This window comes from Dysidea avara, chromosome 1 (genome assembly GCF_963678975.1).
Source record: "Dysidea avara chromosome 1, odDysAvar1.4, whole genome shotgun sequence".
Classification (NCBI taxonomy): Eukaryota; Metazoa; Porifera; class Demospongiae; order Dictyoceratida; family Dysideidae; genus Dysidea; species Dysidea avara.
In genome coordinates this window covers 1,673,182-1,696,967 of record NC_089272.1, presented here as the reverse complement: position 1 = coordinate 1,696,967, position 23,786 = coordinate 1,673,182, and the positions used below count along the sequence as shown (strand labels likewise).

The window sequence follows — 23,786 nt, the reverse complement described above, 5'->3', positions numbered from 1 at the left end:
TGTTACATAGACTTCTTGTAAATGTGTTGCAGCTAGCAGTAGCAATATTGCGGCCTACTGAAGATAGTGCGTGGGGAAATCCCAGGTGCATACCCAAACACAAATTGAATAAATGCCTTTCTGATGGTGAACAGGGAAGGCCATGGACTATACATATTGGGAAGTACTACATCGATATCCCAGCAAGTCTTTAGACGGTCTTGTCCGGCCTCGTTATCGGTCAGAAGAGTCTGGATCACGTGTCCTATTACTGTAAGGGGTTGCCTTTTACAGCTATATAAAGCTGGTAGTTTACATCAACTAGGACATGTAAGATATAAGAATGACGGAGTACGTTTGGTATATTATGTGTCTGGTTAAGGTGGTGACTGCAATTTGCTATGATTGTGGAGATGGCTCGGGAGAGGTGGCGGGCTCGGGAAATGGTACGTTTCGTCGTATAATGGTTCGGTACTGAACTATATTTATTTATTTTTATTTGTTTAACCATGAGAGTAAGGTAATTACAAAAGGCAAATGCCTATAGGAGTAACACCTACACCTATATTTATATATCATAATCCTTGAATAGACTTGTCATGATGAAACATTGTCAAAGGTAGCTAGACTCTAAAGCTCACAGCTTACCATGCTAAAGCCTAGTCTCGCATTAGTCTGGCATAGCAAGACCCTTCAGTGGCGGATCTAGAAATTTTCAGAGGGGGTTTCAGATTCCACTCAACTTCAGCCTAGCTGTAAGTTAAAGACCAAAAAAAAAAGGTCACAACCTCCTTTTCAATGCCGTAATTGTGATTTCAAAGGAAAAAGTGAAAGTTTCGCCAGTAGAAAGTCCACTATAACACACTACGTATAACTCGTGGCGATTTTACCACCCACACGACGAGTCGTTAATAAATTTGGGGGGCGTGCTATTCTCAGAGGGGGGTTTCATTGCAACCCCCCTGTATCCGCCACTGCCCTTACGGAGCGCTAGTCTTGCATGGCCTGAGTCCACCAGACCCAAGGCCAGACTGCTTTTATCTCTGTTTGTCATTGGATAGGGAGAAAAAACTTTTTTGTGGTTATGTAGCTAATCACAATGGAAAATACACATGACAACAAATGCTACGATTAGAATCTACAAAACAAACTATAGCTAAGTAGTGAATGTCATGATATGACAACATACAGGAATAGCTACAAGGTAAGGTAAGGGGGCCTAGACTCAGGGGTACAAAACAGGGGCGGATCCAGAGGGTGGGCTATGGGGGCTGAAGCCCCCCTTCACTTTTAGGCTTTACATGATCAATGTGCTGAGGATTATAATGAAATTTTGTCTTAGCATAATTATATGATCACTAATAATACAAATACTCATAAAACCATCTTATAAACATCTTTCCAAGGTGTTATCAGTGGATTTATGCTAAAGTTATGCAACAAGGATCTGGATCAGCATTTGAGGTGTACAAGATCGAGATACTCTAATAGAGCAGTCACCTAACTACTCTAATAGAACATTCAATGGAAGCATATAGTTGGTTCTGTTATGAAATTTTTTTCCAAATCTGCCTGCACCTATACATACAATTAAGTGCATTGGTCTGTTTAAAAGGCTTGATTCATCTACTTGTGTAGTTAATATGAATGGCAATACTTAATTTAGGTACACAATTCCATTGAAAATGCTCTCAGATTCAATCTCGTATCATTCAAATTTCAAAATTTTCCGCTTTCAACATTATTATTCTAACATGCACTTATTGTTGTGCAATTGTAAGAGAGTGCATCATGTACTTGGTTGTCTTTACCTACCCAAACTTTTCCATTAATAAAAATGCTTCAGAGAGCCATACCTATAATCTAAAGGCAGTATATAAAATATCTACGGGCAGAAATATGAATTTTATATGGAAATGTCTCCAAATTGCAGTATTTTAGCATCTATTTTTCAAAATTTCCTGGGGGGTGCATGCCCCCATACTCCCCTAGTTTTAGCATGCTTTGCATGCTGGATCGGAGCATGTTACACCTTTACCCAAGAGATTAGTACCTTGAGTTAGCCCCCCCCCCCCCCCCCTTTTATAAATCCTAGATCCGCCCCTGCACAACTACCCTGAAACACAGGTAGCTGGATCCCTGGTAAGACAAAACAGTAAATTACAGTATACATAATTACAACATTAACTAAAAAACAGTTAAAAGTTCCATAATATCCCACAATTCTGACGAGCGAGCATTGAAGATCCTATAGGAGTATGAAATGGCAACTTGAGCAGCTTGTTCGAAAACAGATCTAACCGAGCATTTTTATTATAACCACAACGAATAAAATACAACTACAGGGAAAGGGGAAAGTCATCATCACCACCTTGCAGAGCCCAATACCTTAAAGGGCCTAGTCCAATTCGAATCCCACAATTATCTTGAAATGTCATGCAGTTACGTCACAAATATGCAGTAATTATGGCCCATGCACTTAAAAATCAGACTCCTTTGTATTGGAGTCCATTAATTTTTAAATTCCACTGTGATAAAACTAACGTAGTACAACAATAACCAAAGATTCAGCTTACCTGTGAATCAATAAACTGATTCAATCATTGGTAGACACCAAAGCAGCTTTAGACCATCACCTGTTTGGGATCCCCACACAATAAACAAAATTGAAGCCATCCAGAAGAGAGCTGCCAGATTTTGTGTAAATGATTTTTCAAGATACTCCAGTGTTTCTAATATGCTGACTACACTAGATCTACCTACACTACAGCAGAGAAGAGTCAGATCTAAACTCATAATGATGTACAAGATTATTATGACCACATTGATATCCCAAAGATTTTTTTCCCTTATGACCCTCGATTAAGGAATGAATATTTTCAACAACTAATGACAAAGATTGATGCATATAAATTTTCCTTTTCCCCTCAGTAATTAACTTTTGGAACCTACTCCCCCCTGTGCTAGTTATTTTTCCCTCTTTAGATCAGTTTTGTAATAACTTAAGTAATTATATCTGTGTGTTACAATCTTGTGTGATTTCTGCACAGTAAAACAAATAAATAATAAATAAATAGACATTGATTTGTTTGTAAATGCGTGCTTGGGATTCCTAAACACAAGTGAATACTATTTGAAAATGCATCATGTTTCTTTGGTTAACACTACCCAATTATCCGGGTTGTGTCAAGAGTAGTGTGGGATTCGAACCAGACCAGACCCTTTTTCTCCCTACCCAATGACAAAGAGAAAAAAGCGGTCTAGCCATGCAAGACTAGCTAAAACCATAGCTAAAGCTAGCTATTCCAGCTATTCCACTGAATGCAGTAGCTATATAGATAATAGCTAGCGTGCTATAGAGTGTTAAGAAATCATTATACATAAAGCAGAACCTATAATAGTGTTATAGGTATCACATAGGCCTCTCTATGTGATCAATATTCACTTTAATGTGTGCATAGGTCAGCTGTTGTATCACATTAACTATACTGTTGTTACAGGACCAGTTCTTCCTGCATCAACACTGACAACATCCTACCCCAACAGTATGTTTGATGAGTGTACTTTGTTGGGTATTGTGTACCAATGTAGTCAGGGCTGACCAGAGATATTTTTATAGTCTTAATACACCTTAATTTTGTAACCTCCAGTACCCCCAGTATAAATAGGGTGATTATGAGGGATTGTGGGGAGATTTAAGAGCAAATTTGCACCCAGTAGTGGGACTTTTGACTCTGAGCTTTAAATTGATAAAATGAGTACAGGCTCGGGCGCATGCCAACACATGCTTGCACACATGAGGTGAACCGCTAGTGAATTGTGGTGGGGATTAGACAACTGGATATACCCCAGTAGTGGAGCTTTTGCTCTTGCAACCTCACCTAATCCTCATATATCCCGTACTGGGGGTAGGGGCTTAACACTGATAGGTTTATTAGTACAGGTGAAGTAACAGTATGTCAATCAGGTGATTAACCATCTTTACAAATCAATACTATATAGCTATCTGTAACAACAGCATTAAATGATATCTCAAAAGTATAATCATAAGGCTCTGTTATATACCTAATAATGATATTTAGTCATACCAAAGTATTAACAAGGCCACAATACTATAATATATATATATATATATTATATATGTAGGCCCAAAACTGCAGCAGTTATACTGATCTATTAATACCAAATATATAGTAGTAATTAACATAAAATTATACAAGACATTAGGATGCTTTAGCATCAAAATAAAAACTGCATGTTTACAGTTAGGGACCTCTGGTTTTATGCTAGCTGTGTTTGAGAGGTGACTCGCAGAGACGTTCTATTATTATTATATTGCAAGTAAAATTTTCCAATTTTTACTACCAACATTTTATTCCCAACATTATTCCAGCTTATTCTATGGGTCCCTATTTACAGTACAGTTAGCTAGATGCAAATGATTTTTTGACCTGCCGCTTATACTATATACCTTTAAGATTTATATATTTTTGTATGGTATCCCTTTAAGGTCAATACCTATATTAAATACAGTAATACTGATGTATTATCTTTGAATGAAGGTGTATAGCAATACCGCAGGGCCATAGCTAATCATATACACGTAGCTATTATACAGTTACCATAGGATCACAAAAAAAAAGGATTTACTCAGATCTATAGCAATGCAAGGAGACTTGGAGGAGGCTCCAATGGCTCTCTATTGAAGTGTGCTTTATCACATTTTTACTAGAGTATAACATATTGTATGGCCAAAATCAGTTAATCACTCTATATAGAGTCCTTTCTGTATAATGAAAAGGGGACAAAGAAGATGATCCTACGATAATTGTCTATTATATGCATATATGATTTGCTATGGTCTTGTGGTGTTGCCATAAACCTTATTCAAAGATGATACCTCAGTATTACTGTAGAACTGCTGTCTAAAGTTTCAGTGTCAACAACAATGATTGCTAAAAGAACTATACAGCCAGCTTGGTAACATATGATATACGTAGCTCAACTGTAGCTAGCTTCAGTGTGGACTCCCCCAGGTCTTGTCTCTGACAGGTTTTGAATAACAGTAGGATTTGAACAGGTATTGATTTGTACAGTATTATCACACAGAGTAGGTTGAGTATTGCTCTTGTTGCCTCAGCCCCTATGGTGAACACTACATGAAATAACATGTTGTAACCAGTAGCTTTGTATATTAAAACTTTGAGACAGCATGATTTATGTTTTGACTAAAATCTAATTTACAATAATCACCTGTAAATAAGTTGTTTGAAAACAAGTTAACTATCAGTTGTCATTTTCTGTAAAATAACTTCAACCCACAAGTCCAGAAATGATTGAAGCTATGCAATTGAGTATTTACAATGTTGGCTGACACAATATATAATCATATACTACTGCAATTAGTAAGATGATATGTGGGTAAAATATTGGAAATGGAAACTAAAACAAATTAAATCATAAATCATAACTCTGACCTGATCAGTGACACATGCGAAATAATACTCCACAATATTAACATGCCTAGCCAACTTTGCCACCTCAACACAAATATATCCACTACACTTTGATCATGAAAATATGTACTACTCTCTTTACTAGAAGCAGGTATAAACACGTAGGACACTAAACTGAATTGTTTCAGGGATACTTGCAGCATATAACCATGTATAATGTGGGACCACTCAGTGGTGTATTGTAATTATGTTGCTATAGGTGGTTGTGAAGATTTATTTACATATCCACGGCAAAAGTATCAAGTTCCCTAACATTTGTTCAGTGTATACATTTTCCATAGTAACATTAAAATACATAACTGTTATACTACTATGTATCGCTTGTTTATAATAGCCACTAGTACTGTATCACAGCTACCATCAATTGTGTCAACGCCAGTACCATCATCAGTACAGACATCACCTTCAACACATGGAATAAACTCAGGTAATTTGATAAATATTATTATAGTCATTTAGCAATTTGGATAAAATGTGTGTTTGTGTGGTGGTCAGTGATGTGATGCAATACAAGTCACTACTAGATCAGGTAACAAGTTAACTTATAGTCCTCACAATGGTCAATTTTGAGCACACATGACTGTGTGTCACACATGTAGTCCAATGGACACTCTCAAATGCAAAGCCTCTGTATGGTGATGTTTAGATTCACTACTCAGTTCCCTCCCTTCAATTGGTCCCAGAACAGATGAATAATGACACAACAAAATGAGAACACATTATGAAACTGCTACAGTGTGGCTAACTGAGGGAAGCCTCAGGGGGAATAAAATCCAGTGTACTTATGTTAACTTAGTTAAAGGATGACATCTTCATTCGTTTATCTCCAGCAGATGTACCATTCCAAAATCAGCAATTTTGCCATAGTGAGTAAGAATTAACGTTAGAGTAACCTTCTGGCCATGTCATACAATATATGTACTAGTACTCCCCAGCTTCTCTATATATCACCAAAACTGGCAATGAAATATTTAGTGGAATCCCTTCACCATTGTCAGCAGTTGGTATAAACTCAACAATGTTGTCATGCTGATGAGCTTGATTTTGGTACTTGAGTGGAGAAAACAAACTTTTACCAACACAAAACTTTTCCCTTGTAGTTCACATCAAATATAGCACCATATATATACATAATGGTCTGCCATGCTGTTTCCAGGAGACTGCTTATACTCTTGCTTACAGGAATCTCTGTTTCACTTTAAAGCCCTTAATGGGTTACGAAGACATGACAGTTAAGAGTATCAAGTTCTTTATATAAGACAAGCCAATGAGGCACATCCTTTTGGAGTAATCTATGGTATCAATAAAATTACTGCTAGCATAAACAATATGTACCTTAAACCTGTATTTAATTTATATTTCAGTGGTCTTGATTACAAAGAATTGCTACATGTTTACCCAACATGTAGTAATGTTTATGTTGGACCATTCTATATAGTACTGACAGTTTTCAGAGATGATGTGCATGTGTAAACATTATTATTACAGCTATATTACAGCTATATACACATCTACAGCTCAATCAAGAAGAAACACATGCAGACAATTTTAATTTGCAAGAACCCCTGAACGTGCTTTGGATTAACTATAAATAACATGACATTAAGGCATGAAAGGTTATCTTCAAGTTTCTGGTCCTCTGTTGCCAACTTATGCAATGATAATAGCAAATTCACTTTCATATGTTGAGGTGTTCTATAGCTTTACACATCACTGCTAGTACAAGATATTCAGAATGACAGCACTGGCTCTGCATATATTTGAATCCTTGCATGCCATAAGGCTACTGGTGCATTTTATCTATACTAAAATGGCAAAGCTATAAAAGAAAGCCTTCTGGATTAGAACAGATGTGATGTCAAAGTTGACAGCCATTCAAGAAATGGCTGATATGATGATATCATTGCCATATCAGCAAAGCTATTCTCTAAAACATTAGCTTTAGGTTCATTTTTATTAATCCTTCATCCTCTTTACTAACTAACTGTCCAATAGTTGCATACAGTAGTATGTGCATATTTGAACAAGATAATACAGCATGTATTCTACCCTTGTAGCCTCAAACATTATATGGATCACTGCCATTGTTGTATTATCTGTGCTACTTCTAATAGTGACCATCTTGTTGATAATGATGTGTGGTGTGTACTGTCAGAAACTGTCAGTGATTAAAAGGATGACAACAGCAGCTGATAATAAAACACTTTACCATGATACTGTTAAGAACCCTCCCGTGATCAAACCTTCACACAACACTGTTGCTACTCTAGAACACAATCCAGCTTATGGTGGAGTAGAGTCACAGCCTAAGAGGAAGAGACAAATAAATGACTACTGTGATTATGTAGTGAGTGATGATGAAATGATTGAAACTGATCACAATCCATCATATGTTACAACGACAGTTGGTGGTAATGAACTACAAGATAATCCTTCATATCAACCTGCTTTTGTTGCTGTAGTGTAAATGTCATATTCTAGGTAGCAGCTGTTCTAGTGTAACAATTCTTGCTTTTTTATTCAGTGGATAACAATGGAGACTTAGTCATAGTAAAGTTAGGAGCATAGGGAGAGGGGTTTCCTGGGGTTCCAGAAACCCACCTTGGTATTAGTGTACTAAATATCCACCTTGTGGAATAATACCATCTCACTTATCACTAAATTATTCCAGATGCATGTCAGTGGACTCAAGCAAAATTCCCATCAGTTGGAAAGCAGCATATATGTGTAGACAATATTCAAAAAAGGTGATCCATGAAACTAGCTGGAAAACATCGGAAATGACATCCACTACAAGTTACAGCATGGCCTCTGTAAGTACAAGTCCTGTGAAACTCAATTGGTATCATTGCTATGCAACTCTTATAGGTGACCCCTGACCAAAGAATGCCAACAGATCTCGTCCTACTCAATTTTACAAAGGCATTTGATACAGTTCCCCTTCTACAAGTAAATATTTAGCTATTTGGTCAGGGGAAGACAAAAAGCGTATAAAAACATATTTAAAAACTATACGTAATCAAACTAGCGGTTACATGAAAATATCTAAGATTAGTTTTTAAATGAATGCGGCTAGACACAATAATGGGGTGCACTGTTCCAATTATTCTTGCAAGAAGTTAAACTTTCTTTTATTAGTAGATAGTAAGTAAAGCACTGTTGCCTATGGAAATTGACTGAAAAGGTTAATAAAACAGTTATGTCATATGACTGTTCTATTAGAGTATTTCAACAACTGTGACATTCATTCCAGACTCAAATAAACTGTGGATTACATTACCAGACTGCAAAATTAATTGCACATAATTACAGAATTTTTATAATCTAACAAACTGTTCTCATAACCTACTTTCATGTATATATGCTTACACTAGTTCAGTACAAGTCAATAAACTATGTAAGTGTCAATATGACACACTTATATTACATATACATACACATTAAAAAGGAGGAATAAGTGCAAACATCATGCAGTATAGAGATAATAATGATATTATCTCTACTGCGTGTGGTTTAATCCGTATCCTGCATTTGACTGTGTAGCTATACAGAGTTAGACTGTAGCTACTCCTAGCATGTAGCTACTCCTACAGTTTCGGCTAGATCTACAGTACCTATACATTATACATACAGCTAATGACCAGACATTGTGGCAAATAATGATTAGTCGATTATGTCTGAGTCAAAATTTTACCCAAATGCTTTCAGGAATTTCCCAACATTTTCACTTTTTATGCTCTTTAGTGTTCCCTTATGCTTCTAAGTTAGCAACATTTCTTATGGTTATCTTAGTACATTTCAATTAGCAGAGTTGGGGGTAACTAGTTACTTTGTAATTAAGTTATGTAACTAGTTACTTTTACAGTAACTGGTAATACATCTAGTTACACGCTTTGTAACAAGTAACTTGTAACTGGGAGTATCTGTCTGAAAAGTAACTAAGTTACACTAGAAACTAGTTACATTGTAACTATAGGTAATTCTGCCTTTAAATAAAAAACACTTCATTTGTGCCATATATGCTACAGTCACATCAAGTAGACACATTCTGTGTATTGTTCTTCATGATTCAGCTTGAGTAACAGATGTAACAGTTGAAACGGAGCTGAAATGGCCACAGAATCATTTATTTCACAAGTGCACATAATATTATATTCTTCTCTATCAAGTGCACATAATTATTATGTAGTTCTTTTGTTATTTATATATTAAGTTCTTAGTTACCTGACTAACAATAATATTGTCAAAGTCTGCAGCTGAAATTTTGAGCAGCTACTGTAATAACAATTTTTTTCATCGCAAAAGTAACAACAACAATGATTTTGACAGCAGTCTCTTGGGGTACTCCACAGATCTAATCAATGAGACCCTGAAAATGCCACAGTCCTTTGCCAAGGATGTTATACAATGCCTTGGTATTGCAACACCCTTCTTCAGGTAGAGTCAACGCCACTGGACCCTCATGTTTCCCTCCCTTCAATTGGTCCCAGAACAGGTGAATAATGACACAACCAAATGAGAACACATTACGAAACTGCTACAATTTGGCTAACTGAGCTAAAGCCTCAGGTGGTATAAAATCCAGTCTACTTGGATGAAATGTTAACTTAGTTAAAGGATGACATCTTCATTCTTGTATCTTGAGCAGACGTACCATTCCAGTCAGCAATTTCACCGTAGTGAGTAATAATTAATGTTATTGGATGAAAGATCTCTATAAACAAGTGAAACTCTACTGTCTTCATATAGATAGAGTAAACTTCTTGCCATGTCATACAAGATGTGTACTATGCATAGTACTAGCAGGTTTATGCTTCTCAATACATTGTCTAAGGCTGAGCTCCATCTTCTCTGTCACCAAAACTAGTAATGGAAATATTTAGTGGATTTCCCTCGTCATTTCAGCAGTTTGTTCATCTTTATGTTGTCGTTGGTATAGCCTAAAAACTCAACAATTTTGTCATGCTTTGGTACTTGAGTGGAGAAAACTAACTTTTTACCAACACAAAACTTTTCCCTTGTAATTCAAATCAATTATGACACCATATACACCCCCTGTATGTATACACAGTGGTACTGGTGTTTCTAGGAGACTGCTTATAAGAATCTCTGTTTCACTTTAAAGCCCTTAATGGGTTACGAAGACATGACAGTTAAGAGTATCAAGTTCTTTTTATAAGACAAGCCAATGAGGCACATCCTTTTGGAGTAATTTATGGTATCAATAAAATTACTGCTAGCATAAACATTATGTACCTTAAACCTGTATTTAATTTATATTTCAGTGGTCTTGATTACAAAGAATTGCTACATGTTTACCCAACATGTAGTAATGTTTGTGTTGGATCATTCTATGTAGTACTGACAGTTTTCAGAGATGGTGTGCATGTGTAAACATTATTATTACAGCTATATAAATCAAACTGAACATCTACAGCTCAATCACGAATAAACACATGCAAACAATTTTAATTTGCATGTCTTCTGATTAGCTATAACAATTAACATGTAGCTGAAAATATTAAGGTTTTTATTGTCAAGTTTCTGGTCCTCTGTTGCCAACTTATACAATGATAATAGCAAGAGTTAATAATATTAAAAGATTTCACAGCACAAGTTCTGAAGGTTTGTAGAACACCTGGTCTGTCCTACAGCTTGTTTAAAGTGTTGTATTAAGTATGTTTGAAAAGATGCAGAAAGTAAACTCTCGATAAAAGTGTAGTTGACACATTACTTAAATGTCCTTTCACATGTTGAGATGTTCTATAGCTTTACACATCATCACTAGTACAATATATTCAGAATGACAGTGCTGGCTTTGCATGTATTTGAATCCTTGCATGCCGTAAGGCTACAGGTGCATTTTAAGTAGAATAAAGTCACAAAGCTGTAAAAAAATAAACTTCCGGATTTGAACAGATGTGAAGTCAAATTTGACAGCCATTTAAGAAATGGCTGATATGATGATATCATTACCATATCAGCAAAGCTATTCTCTATTAATCCTTCATCCTTTTTGTTAACTAACTGTCCGATAGTTGCATACAGTAGTATGTGCATATTTGAACAAGATAATATAGCATGTATTCTACCCTTGTAGCCTCAAACATTATACGGATCACTACAATATAATTGTTGTATTATAGCTGTGCTACTTCTGATAGTAACAATCTTGTTGATAGTATAAACTACCAGAAAGTGTCAGTTATTAGGATGACAACAGCAGCTGATAATAAAACACTTTATTATGATACTGTAATGTGTTATAAACCCTCCAATGATAAAACACTGTTGTTACACTAGAACACAATCCAGCTTATAGTGGAGTAGAATCACAGCCTAAGAGGAAGAGACAAATAAATGACTACTGTGATTATGTAGTGAGTGATGATGAAATGATTGAAACTGATCACAATCCATCATATGTTACAACAACAGGGATTTTCTTGATATATATATATATATATACCCAAGCCCGAGGGTATGGGCACATAATATATCAGGCAAATCCTGAGTGGCTACGGTATATATAGCACTCAGGCCTGCTCACCTAATAGGTGAAGGAAGACAAACCTACATTCACCACATTGCCTTTATACAGAGGTTTGTACACATCAATTGTGGATTTTAATTTCGGGCACAAAAAAGAAACGATTGTGGGTTTTGCTGGTTGTAGTGATACTATATAACCACTTTGTGGATGCCTAAAGCAAACCAAGGTGCTAAAATAAGCACTTAGTAGTATAAGCTGCGACTAATTATAAGTCATCTTGTCATACAGTTGAAATATGCTGCATATAAAACAATTTCCACAATGCAAAAATAATAACATTTAGTCATGTTTAGTAACTGAATTTATGCAATGCTGTTATTTTTCCTTCAAGAGAATGCTTAGCCTAACTAAACCAACGTGCTAAACTAAAATCGACAAGTACAAAACTTTAAGCAGCTCTATATAAATAATCAAAGGGAACTGATGCTTTGTAACTGCCTCAGCATCAAAGGCAGTTGTGGTCAGGGCTATATCATGATATTGCCCTAACCACATAAGTCAGAGTGTTTTTTTCACTGTTATCTCCCTGTAATCAAAATAATATATCTGTCCACATTGTCACTGGGTTGTTTTATACCTCAAACTTGCAGTGTTGTTATTATCTACTTTACCAGTTAGGCACTGGAGGGTGTACACAGAAGGCAGAGCCTGTTCGAGGTGTTTACCCATAGCCTAGGAGCCTAAGCGAAAATCTTTGAGCTAAATATCCTAAAGTGAAACGGGACAAATACCTAGAAGGGCTGAAAAAAAAAAGTGTTATACATAATTGGTTTGATGTTCATGTATATAACCAGTAAATTACTGAAAAGGGGAAACATTAGGATAAGGATAGCAATGGCGGATCCAGGATGGGGCATTTGGGGCAAATGCCCCCCCTCCCCTCCCTCATCCTCACCTTTTGGAGGAACCATGCTCCTGATTAGGCCACTCCAAATAAATTCTCTGTTTCCCGTCCACCGCCCGCATCTAGTTACTGTCAGCTATAAATATTCCATTAGTACATATTTTTCCATTTTTTCCGGTTATTGTTGCATACTGACAGGCTCACTTGAAACCATATCAGCTCACGTGTCAGCAGTGCTACCAAGTTGGCACAAACTTCACGTTTGTGCTAGTTTTGCTGCTTAAAAAGGAAGGAATAAACTTAAGCATGCTTTTTATGGTTGTGCTAGACAAATAATGGCTTAAAAAGCTGCTAATCTTACAATGAATAATGGAAATGGACCGCCCGCCTGCATGCACATATGCAGGACGGGGGAAACAGAGAATTTATTTGGAGTGGCCTTAAAATACTAAACTTATGTCAGGGCTAGATTGATTAACTCATGAAAACGATATGCACATTTTAGTAGCATTTATTACAAATTCACCTGAAATCAAAGCAAACAAAAGTCAAATTAACTAAGAAATTGCCCCAGCACCTTCGTGCGTGCTAAGCGCCTCTAAAAATAATTATCTTTTTGTTGTTGTTTAAGAGATTCATAGCTTTTTACACAGTATTTAAGACTCCACAACCATCTGCAAAAGCCAAAGTGTCAAAAATCAACAGTGAGACACTACTAAGTGGTGATTATTTAGCACTGCTTCAAAAATGCAGCAACTAGCAAGAGAATCTGGTTTTCCCCAACCACCTACAACTTAGCCTGTTTGTGCCCCTCCCCTTGCCAGCTCCTGAATCCGCCCCTGGATAGTTGTCATTGCTTCCTGTGAACAGCATCTAGTCATCTACAAACTTTGTATAATTATATATTTTAGTCAACAGGAGTTGATACAATTAGCTAAGGCAAGGACAGGTTCAGGGGGTTTCTGGGGTTCTCAGAAACTGGTGACAAGTATATTAAGGCTGTTAAAATTGATTTTCAAAATCAATTTTTGTATTTTTAATAAGTTATAGTTTCACCAAAAATATATCTCAAAGTGTTTAAAACGAGAAAATTTTCTTGCATGGATGGCCCAGACACCCAGAATGGCATCCATGTAGGCCTGAGTCAAATATGCTCAAAAGTTTGCCCAAAATTTTCACCCATTATGCTCTTCATGTGTTTTCCATTATACTTGCGCTATGCTCCTAGGTTAGCAACATTACTTACACTTACCTTGGGACATTTAAATGAGTGAATGCTCTATTAGAGTATTTCACTACAAAGTGACTGTTCTATTAGAGAGCATAGATCTAAGGAGATATTGGAGAGCAGTTTGCAGTTTCCACTGACTGCACTGTTAGATGTACTATTAGGGTGTATCAATCTATTTCATAGAATTAAGCTCCATAATTTGAAATATTCACCTAATACACTGGTTGTTAGCATTATGCCTATGATGCTTTTATTATGCTGGCATATTTGATGCAGGCCTACATCCATGTCTGTTGTATACTTCACTTTTCACCTAGTTCCATTTTTTAACTCTTTAGCCTACTCCTGATACTATGCCAGTAGAAGCAGGCATAAGCAGCCTGTATGAATCAATTCCTAATATAACATAATCATGTGCATGTTTAAAATTTCAGCTTTAAAGATGTTTTAGGTAAAAATTGTCAATCTCAGAATACAAAATTTTCAAAAAAAGTTCCTAGGTCTCTCTAGATTTAAGTGTGCATGTAATAGATAATTTGGAAACCTGTCACCAAAATTCCTGGAGCTTCGGTCTTGCAAGGAGTTCACAATGGGATATTCATCTGGTCCATGAGTGGAGTAGCTATACTGTATGTAGGATAATCAATGGAATCAGATAGTATTTATGTAGATATAATTATTAATTTTAGCTAAGGATATTAAGATAAATTGACTATCTAATTGTTGATTTGTTTAAAAGTGTGGTTCAGTTTATATGCATATTAGCTAAGCCATATATATAATACTAATCATTAATCACATGTCATGTACCATATTGAACTCACGATAGACTTTTAAATATATATAATAACTGCAACTATGTGTGAAACACCTTCCAATTTCTTAGTCAGAATTTGGCACAGCATCTAGCTAATACCAGTATGAGCCTGTGTTGCTTATCAACATAGCAATTGGTACTGTGGAGAGGCAATATCATTTGATGTCAATCAATTCAACACTTGCAGTAGATATACTGAATGATGTAAGTGATGTTACTCAACTTGCTAACTATTATTTGGAATATTGTGTAGACTGAATTACATGCATATATAATAGTTGCACAATTATAATTAGGTACTTCCTAGTTGTTAATTTGTCACTTAGTAATGCCTCTTTCAGTTTCCGTTTCCGCTGACTTAACAATCATAATCGTGGCTAACTGAATGTTCTATTTTTTGTGCCTTCAATAAGTACCTTCTCTTAAGAGTATAGCTACACGATCATCATACTTCATCTGCCACTTACTGTAGCATTATAATGGGGAATAGAAAAAGAGTGCAGGATATCAAATTATTTAAACAATTCATACAGTACAACTGCATTGTATGCTTACTGTAAAGTTAGCCAAATCAGTAGTATTTCACAGCTTCACTGTGTATAATATAAGAGATTGCAATAATATATACTCTACACTTGTATAATATCAAACATTAATGCCGTAGTTGCAATAGCTGTGCTACTTCTGATAGTGACCTCTAAATAATGATGTGTAGTATTTTAGTGTCAGTGGTTAAAAGGATGATGATCATACCTTCACACAACACAGTTATGCTCATATTTTTTGGTTCCCATGTTGTGATAACAAATCTGTACTTACTGAATTACGTATGGCTTATGATCAACTTCTAGCTAGACGTAAAAGTTTTTCTTCTTATTGGAAAATTCTATTTGGCTGCAAATATTTGGTATATGGTTTAAAATGTCACATACGTTGTTACCAACTGCTCTATTGACTGTTCTATTACATAATAACTTTTCCTGTGGCCTGCATTTTCTTATTAGAAGTATTTTACAAAGCTATGTACTGTACCTGATGAAACAGTATACAATATCTTTATGTTTCATCACAACCTAAAGTTATGCTATCCTACCAGAAAGTGCAAATTAATTTATAAAGCTAAACTACAGTAGGCAGATGTTTTAGCACATATAACAAGCACGTGTTATTGAGCCTCCTTGAATACCAATAAATGTTGACCTTGGAAAGTTGAATGCCACTTCCTCTTATTCAGTGGGGATGTTAGATCACAACCATTCTAATTTTTTGGTTTCTAGATAGAATGCCCTTTTTACTGCCAGTTCTCCAGCACTGGCTCCTAAGCTCAGCACAGCTGCTGGATAACACCAGCAACTCACTGTTTAATATTATTCAAGGTCATCGATAATGAGTTGGCCTTCAGGATAGGCTGGATTAATGCAAGCTGGTATTGGACAACAGTGGCGTAGACAGGAAAAAAAATTATAGAGGCAAAGTTTAAACATTGAAATAATTGATAGGATCAGCTTCTGACTCAACTGACACTTTCAAGCATGGGTAGTACAGCATTTGCAGGTTGACTCTCTGGTTGGATGGAAGAAAATGTTTCAGAAGACTCTACATGTCATAAGTAATGCTTCAGCTTAGTTAATACTACAGTATATGCATACCATGCTTCAATTATTAGACTAGTGTAATTGCACTCAACACAAAAACTGAATTAGACTACTCCAGAGATATTTTGAGTGATCAGGCCATTGTGGACTGTAACGGAGGTCATAGTCATGCACACTACTTTTTTCAGCATTGATCTGATGTGATGTTTTTAAGTCACAGATTATCACTTTGATGTGATGTTCAACTGCGTGTGCTAAGCGTGTCAAGCTAGGGATTTTAGGGGCATGCTCCCTTGAAGAAAATATATGCTTTGAAGTAGCTGAAAAGTGACACATCCAATGCTGGACTGTGTCACCATGGGTTCTGGCCCTGCTTAGTACTACAGCCATAGATGCTATTGAGTGTGGTACAGAAATGCTGTCTACTCCAATCTGTTTTGTCTTTTAACAATTGTCCAGCACATGCCAACTGGTGCTGGGGGTGGTGGCAAGGGCAGACCACCTAGCCCGGGAGGAAAAAAAGTCTAGTAACATTTCAGTAGAAAATTTGGGGTGCCAAAACTCTGCCCTGCTCAGCCTGTTCAGTTTAGCATTTTTTTACCGAGGCAAGTAGCTATGCCACTGGACAATGAATGACCCCTCAGACCAGTATTGTCATGGCAGACCTCAGCAATGTAAAACAAAGCTCGCATCTTAAGCATTGACTACAACCAACTGAAGTGCTATGGTAGCACACTTATCAATGACTGGAGCAGTCAAAATTAGGTGCTATCATAGCATTTTAAGGTGCTATCAGCTTTAACAGTTCAAGCCATAGCTAGTTAGTCATGCATTTTTTTTCTTTTTTCTACCACTTTTCAAACATAGCTACATCTTTAATCAGCTGGCTGTAGAGCCAGGTGTCCTGTGGGTCTTCAGCACTTGTGCTGTAAAGAATAAAACATAATAATAAAAACCCATATCCGCCAACATAACACAGAAGCTATGGAATTTCTTCAACAGTAGTAACAGATAGGACAAACAATGTAATTGTCAATTTTTGAGGTGGAAGTGTGAGGCCAGGTGGACAATTAGTAACACACAACAATGGATGAGTAAGGATGGAATTTCAAGCCCCCCTTGTATGTTTGAAAGTGAGACTGAGTAGCGAAAAGACAATGCTCCACCTTCACAGAGAGTTTTGTGTCCATCCTACCTTACTGACCCGTTCACAGTCATGACAAGCCTCATCATCGGTACAAGTCACCAGAGATTGGTACAGACCAGAAAAGCAGCCTGAGCCCCACCCCTTATTGAACATGGTCAATATTAGCATACCACTGACACCATAGTTTCCGAATGTATCGTTCGACTGACACAAATCAACTGAAGGTATAAACACTCTACTGTAACTAGTCTCTGTAAGTTTCGAGGTGAGTCTTGTTTGTAAATGCCTATACTGGCTATAACCATAGATATTATAGTACCACCAAATAAGGTTGACTTGAAGGATCACGTGTCGTGTTGTCATGGGTCACAAAAGTCATGTATAAAGTTGATGATTTCCGTTAACAACATCATTATACACTTACTAGGCTACGAGAATGATGAAGTACGGTTGCTTTTATATTTTGTGTCTGATTAAGATGGTGACTGCTGATTGTGATTATTGCGGAGACGGTATGTTCCGCTGCATAGCTTTGCTCCTGGTCTAGCTACATAGCTATAGAGTTTGATGAAACATCACCATCATAAGCAGATGATAATTGTTTGCAGGCTGATTGAAGCTAATGTCTACTGCATGCTGGGCTCCTCGTCTTTATTATAAAACAATCACCATAACAGTGCATATTATAGATTTGTCAAGCACTTTAATTGTAGCATCTTTTGATAGTGCTAAGGGTGGTGGCAAGGGGTGCTGGTAACAACGGGAATAAAAAACACTGTAGCTCATATAGCTAGGCTAGAAAAGCTGAGCTTGCAGGTTTAGACTAGCTATATCCTGATTATGTGTCGGATTGACATAGGCTTAATTTGACAATGGAATGACTTACTTGAAGACTCATGAGTGCATGGCTCATTGTTTAAAACCATAACTGACAAGAAACTGGATATGAACATGTAACAGTGCCAACAAATATTAACTATTATGTATCTTGTTGTTGCAGGTCTACAGCCAGTTCTCCCATCAACACTGACTATTCCTCCTCCAGACAGCTCTAATAGTAGTTTTGATCATTGTAACTTGATGGGTGGTGTATACCAGTGTAGTTATCATTCATTATTTGACTGTGATCCTAACATCAACCAGTTCTACACATGGAACACTAATGATCTGAATGACTTTCAGACTATAACTACAGAATTTTCTATTTCTGTTGGGACAGTTATTGTCATGACATATTCCCCTGATTCCATGTCAACTACAGTGTCAGTGAAATTTACTGCTCATGGAACAGAGCTGATAGAAACATATAATTCTACCAGAAGTTTTAGTGGAGGAAATCTTAACTTCACAAGATTACTACAATCTGATGCTAACCAGATTAACATTACAGTTGGCACTAGTTCTACAATTACCATCAGAAGAATCATCTTCTGTGCTAGAAATGGTTAGTACATCCATATTACTATCAACTGGTACAGTGTGTATGTCACAGTTACACATTTATTAGCTATATAGCATGTATAATATAGTGTGGAGGTTGTTGCCATAGATAACATATATATATTCTGTACAGTGTTGGGATTATAGTGTAAGGTTGTAACTGAGTACACAAGACTTCCAAATTTAACTGAAATATTGGCAAACAAAATATTATTAGCTACTACAACAGGATATCTTGTGTGGGCCATCATGATGAAAATTGAAATAAATATGACTGGAAACTATAATATATACTATCCTGTGACCTGCTATATATCCTGATTCTATCACCATCTCAGCACCCATACACTTGTGTATATTACATGTTGTCATTGTTTGTATAAGCCCATGCACTCCATTACCACATTATTATACTTTTGGCTTGAATAAAACTGTTTGTGCATCTGTCTTCTTTACCTTTGCTGTCAAAATTAATATAATTATATATCTCTCTTTCCAGTTGTTTCATATATTGAAGTAACTTTTGTACCAATGGAGACGCAGGCTATATCTTTGACCACCCAGCCCATTATTATATAATGTAACTGCCACATGTTGTTTAAGTGAAGGCCATGTATTTTATAACAAGGCTTGATCTGCATTCTTCACAAACTACTGGACGAAGTGTTGAAATGTTACACAGTGCAATATGCTGCCAATAAGTTGTGGTTTGGTATGTTAAGTTTCTTTCTACAATATCCAAGTATATTATGCAGGATACATTCATCATGGTATTATGCTGTATATATAAAGGTGTCAGGAAGTAGGCAAGCATTAGCAAATGTATGGGTGTACCTGTAGGGCAAAACATCCTGTAGTTTGGGCAGGTACACAGTGATCAAGTATATACCTGTACTGCATATAGTTGGATGTGGAGTTAATGTTTCTTGTTGCTGAAGGTTCTAGTGTTTTTGCTTTAAATATTTACTGACTTGACATCGTGTTCCCTTACAACTGCTTATTAGCCGTTGCTGGAATCTCATTTCCCTAACAATTTATTGTATAACTGTTGACTTACAATATATATCTTGTTTACAATAGCTGCTGTATCACCATCATCATCCACTATGTCACCATCATCATCCACTATGTCACCATCACCATCCACTATGCCACCATCATCATCCACTATGTCACCATCACCATCCACTATGTCATCATCACCATCCACTACGTCATCATCACCATCCACTATGTCACCATCACCATCCACTATGTCATCATCACCATCCACTATGTCATCATCACCATCCACTACGTCATCATCCATGGCATCAACAACATCAATGCCATCACCTCTTTACTCAGGTAACAAATTACTGTACAAGTTGGTTATTTGAATGATGTTTGTCAGGTAGAACAAAACGAAACTATTCTATCATTAGCTTCCTCTACAACATACCCGTTGACAGTGTAGCTAACCATGTGTGTGGATTAAGATTACTATACAATTTGTTTAATCAATCCGTATTTACTATAGGCCCTTACATACGCAAGTGTTAATATTATTCAAGCTTGCATAAAGCCTTAAAATTGTAGAAGAAGCTTTTCCAGCAATGAAACTTACAAAATCATCAAATGAAATAGTTAATAATACTACTATTGTTACCTTTACTAACTTGAAGATGATTTTGGATAATTTTTATATCCATACTATATTTATTTGCTTCTACATGAGGTCCAACAATTTTAAGTCTAGTTTTTCTCAGTGATGTCAGTAGTTTGATTCACTAAAAAAATGGGATGTTCCATTTGCCAATGAGCATAGCATATAAATTATTGCTCAACAAATATCTGTAGCTATTTCTATGATTATTTAAGGACGCTAGGATAAAATGGCCTTCCAAATATTTTGCTTTGTTTACAAGAGATTGTTTCAGTTCAAATGTATACATGTATATACAAGTGTATATGTATCCATCAGTATCCAAACATAGCATTAAATTTAATCTCATCTCACCACAATGTTGTATGTTTGCTTCAAGTATAGGCACATGTAACTGCCAACCATTTGAAAGAGCACATAACTGACTCCCTGTATTCACAGGCTTTAGCCTTCTCACAGGCCCCTAGTAGGATAGCATTCACAGACAGATAACACTGTTACTGATTTCTCGTACTTACTTTACTATAACTATTACATTTCTAACTGTATCATTGTATGTGTCCTTTGAATTTAAATTACATCTTTTACAGTTAGACAGTTTATAATTTCTTGTGTTATGTTAATTTATCACTTATCACTTAATTTATCACTTAACTACCTTTTTCAGTTTCTATTTGCATGAGATCAGTATTCCTAACCAACTGAATTCTCAATCAGTGGTCCTCAGGGGACCATGCACCTGTAGCCAGTGTTTAGATAAATTGAACGTTCACAACTCTGATCAAATGTTGTGTGGAATTGATTCAAAATAAAACATAATTAAAAATGCATGCAATCGTATACTACTATTTTAGTAAACAATTAATTTTACTGCATGACAGTTCCACTGTATGTCTTTTTTAGTATCCCATGAGTCATCATCATCATCACTACTAGTGTCCACAACACTTGTGACACCTTCATCACCAGTACATCTTACTACTAGCTCAGGTAACATGTCATGTTCATCACATGTAATCTCATACATATTAAATGGATTAATATAAATAGTGTAATGTTTAAATATTCAAAATGCAAGAGTAGTGATTGCTGAATAACAAGAGTCTAAGAAATCAGCATGTTAAGAATTACGCCCTCTGAGCACATCTAACCCATTAAAGCTTAACACTTGTAATTGTCACACACTGATCTCTATTCTGATGCAATAAATAAGTCAGGGATGGACAAGCACAACAACTGCTCCAATAAAAATGTATACTGTATTTTTAGCTGATGGTGGCAAAGGCAGCTACGTACTTTATAAATAGCCATACAAGCTGTAAAAAGGGTGCAGCCTTTGTAAAAAAATGTTGTGGAATCAAAGGTGTTGGCCATGCAATACAATTAATGGCTGCAATGATGTTAATGCTAATAAATTTGATTGGCATGAACATCATAATTGGCTGCCACCTCATTTTATAACCTGGCTTTTGTAGGCCCTACCTTTTTTATACTATCATAGGTTAAGCGCTCGTACCTAACTACACTATCTTGTTTACATTGTTAGGCACTACCAGCATATTATGTTTTAGTTTTACCTATTTCCATGTATAGATTCAAAATTTATTCATTTTACAATGAAATAAATTCCCTAACTGCCATTATACATTATCCCGTTCCCATTGTATACAAGTGACTGCAATTATTTCTATGTATGCTCTACCCTTGTAGCCTCAAACATTATATGGATCACTGCCATTGTTGTATTAGCTGTGCTACTTCTAATAGTGACCATCTTGTTGATAATGATGTGTGGTGTGTACTGTCAGAAACTGTCAGTGATTAAAAGGATGACAACAGCAGCTGATAATAAAACACTTTATTATGATATTGTTAAGAACCCCCCGATGATCAAGCCTTCACACAACACTGTTGTTACACTAGAACACAATCCAGCTTATGGTGGAGAAGAGACACAACCTAAGAGGAAGAGACAACTAAATGATAATTATGATTATGTAGTGAGTGATGATGAAATGATTGAAACTGATCACAATCCATCATATGTTACAACAACAGTTGGTAGTAATGAACTACAAGATAATCCTTCATATCAACCTGCTTTTGTTCCTGTAGTGTAAATACCTAATATACATTCTGTAGATACTTATACATTATAACAGAATTTACAACAGCTTTGTAAATAGCTTATGACACTAACCAAGTTATGTATAGTATAAATGGTGCATGTATTATCTCAAATCACGGCAAACTTAATATTTTACATTACAGTCACAGGTAACTAACTACTCCATATAAGGACACCTTCCTCGACTGACAACCCAACAATAATTATTGATACGATGTGCTTATATATTCCTTAGACATATATAAAAGGATTTTTCTGATATAGGAAAGACACACACAACTAAAAGTGTGTATACACAGCTTCCATGGTGTAACAGTAATAAGATGCACATATGGTTGTTCCAGTAACTATTCACTACATGATCATGACAGCAATAACAATACACAATATATCTCCACACATACAGTACGTACTAGCTATACTGGAATAATGTACCAATATTGTGACCTTATTTAATTATTAGTTACTATCCCACTCTATTATAATTGTATTGAGCTGAACTTTCAAACACACATATTATAGACAGATTAAACATACAGTGTCCTTTAGACTGGGGTCTTTTGAAAGTGATTCTGCGATTAAATCTGCTGTGATGTCCACACATGTACTCTAATAAACTCAGTTAGAACAGGCTACACTATAAGAGCATTAGGTACATCGCAAACTTATAATTTCATTCTGGAAGTTTTTCAACTTGATAACCGATGCTGTCTGATAATCATTGCACACACTTTACTACACACACACTTGCTCAAGGGTGGATTTACTGGGGAGATGGGGGGAGGGGTGCATGGAGGACTGAAGCACCCCTTCCAAAATTTTACTATAGCTAGAAAGATAGTAGTAGCTACAGCACAGGTCCAGTTGCATCTAAAGTATAGGTGAAGAGAG

General features: G+C 36.2%; 2 protein-coding genes across 2 annotated transcripts; both read left to right on the top strand.

Moving 5' to 3' along the window:
- Window positions 1–123: 123 nt before the first annotated feature.
- On the top strand, window positions 124–8,029 carry LOC136236109 (uncharacterized). The gene is made up of 5 exons (XM_066039433.1): window positions 124–309; window positions 362–425; window positions 3,480–3,524; window positions 5,830–5,922; window positions 7,553–8,029. The coding sequence occupies exons 1-5, from the start codon at window positions 124–126 to the stop codon at window positions 7,960–7,962; spliced, it is 798 nt and encodes a 265-aa protein (XP_065895505.1). The 3' UTR covers window positions 7,963–8,029.
- A 12,334-nt stretch (window positions 8,030–20,363) lies between these two features.
- LOC136246790 (uncharacterized) lies at window positions 20,364–22,940 on the top strand. The gene is made up of 3 exons (XM_066038385.1): window positions 20,364–20,469; window positions 21,671–21,757; window positions 22,478–22,940. Exons 1-3 carry the CDS (start codon window positions 20,376–20,378, stop codon window positions 22,885–22,887), a joined length of 591 nt encoding a protein of 196 aa, XP_065894457.1. The 5' UTR covers window positions 20,364–20,375; the 3' UTR covers window positions 22,888–22,940.
- The last annotated feature ends 846 nt before the right edge of the window (window positions 22,941–23,786 follow it).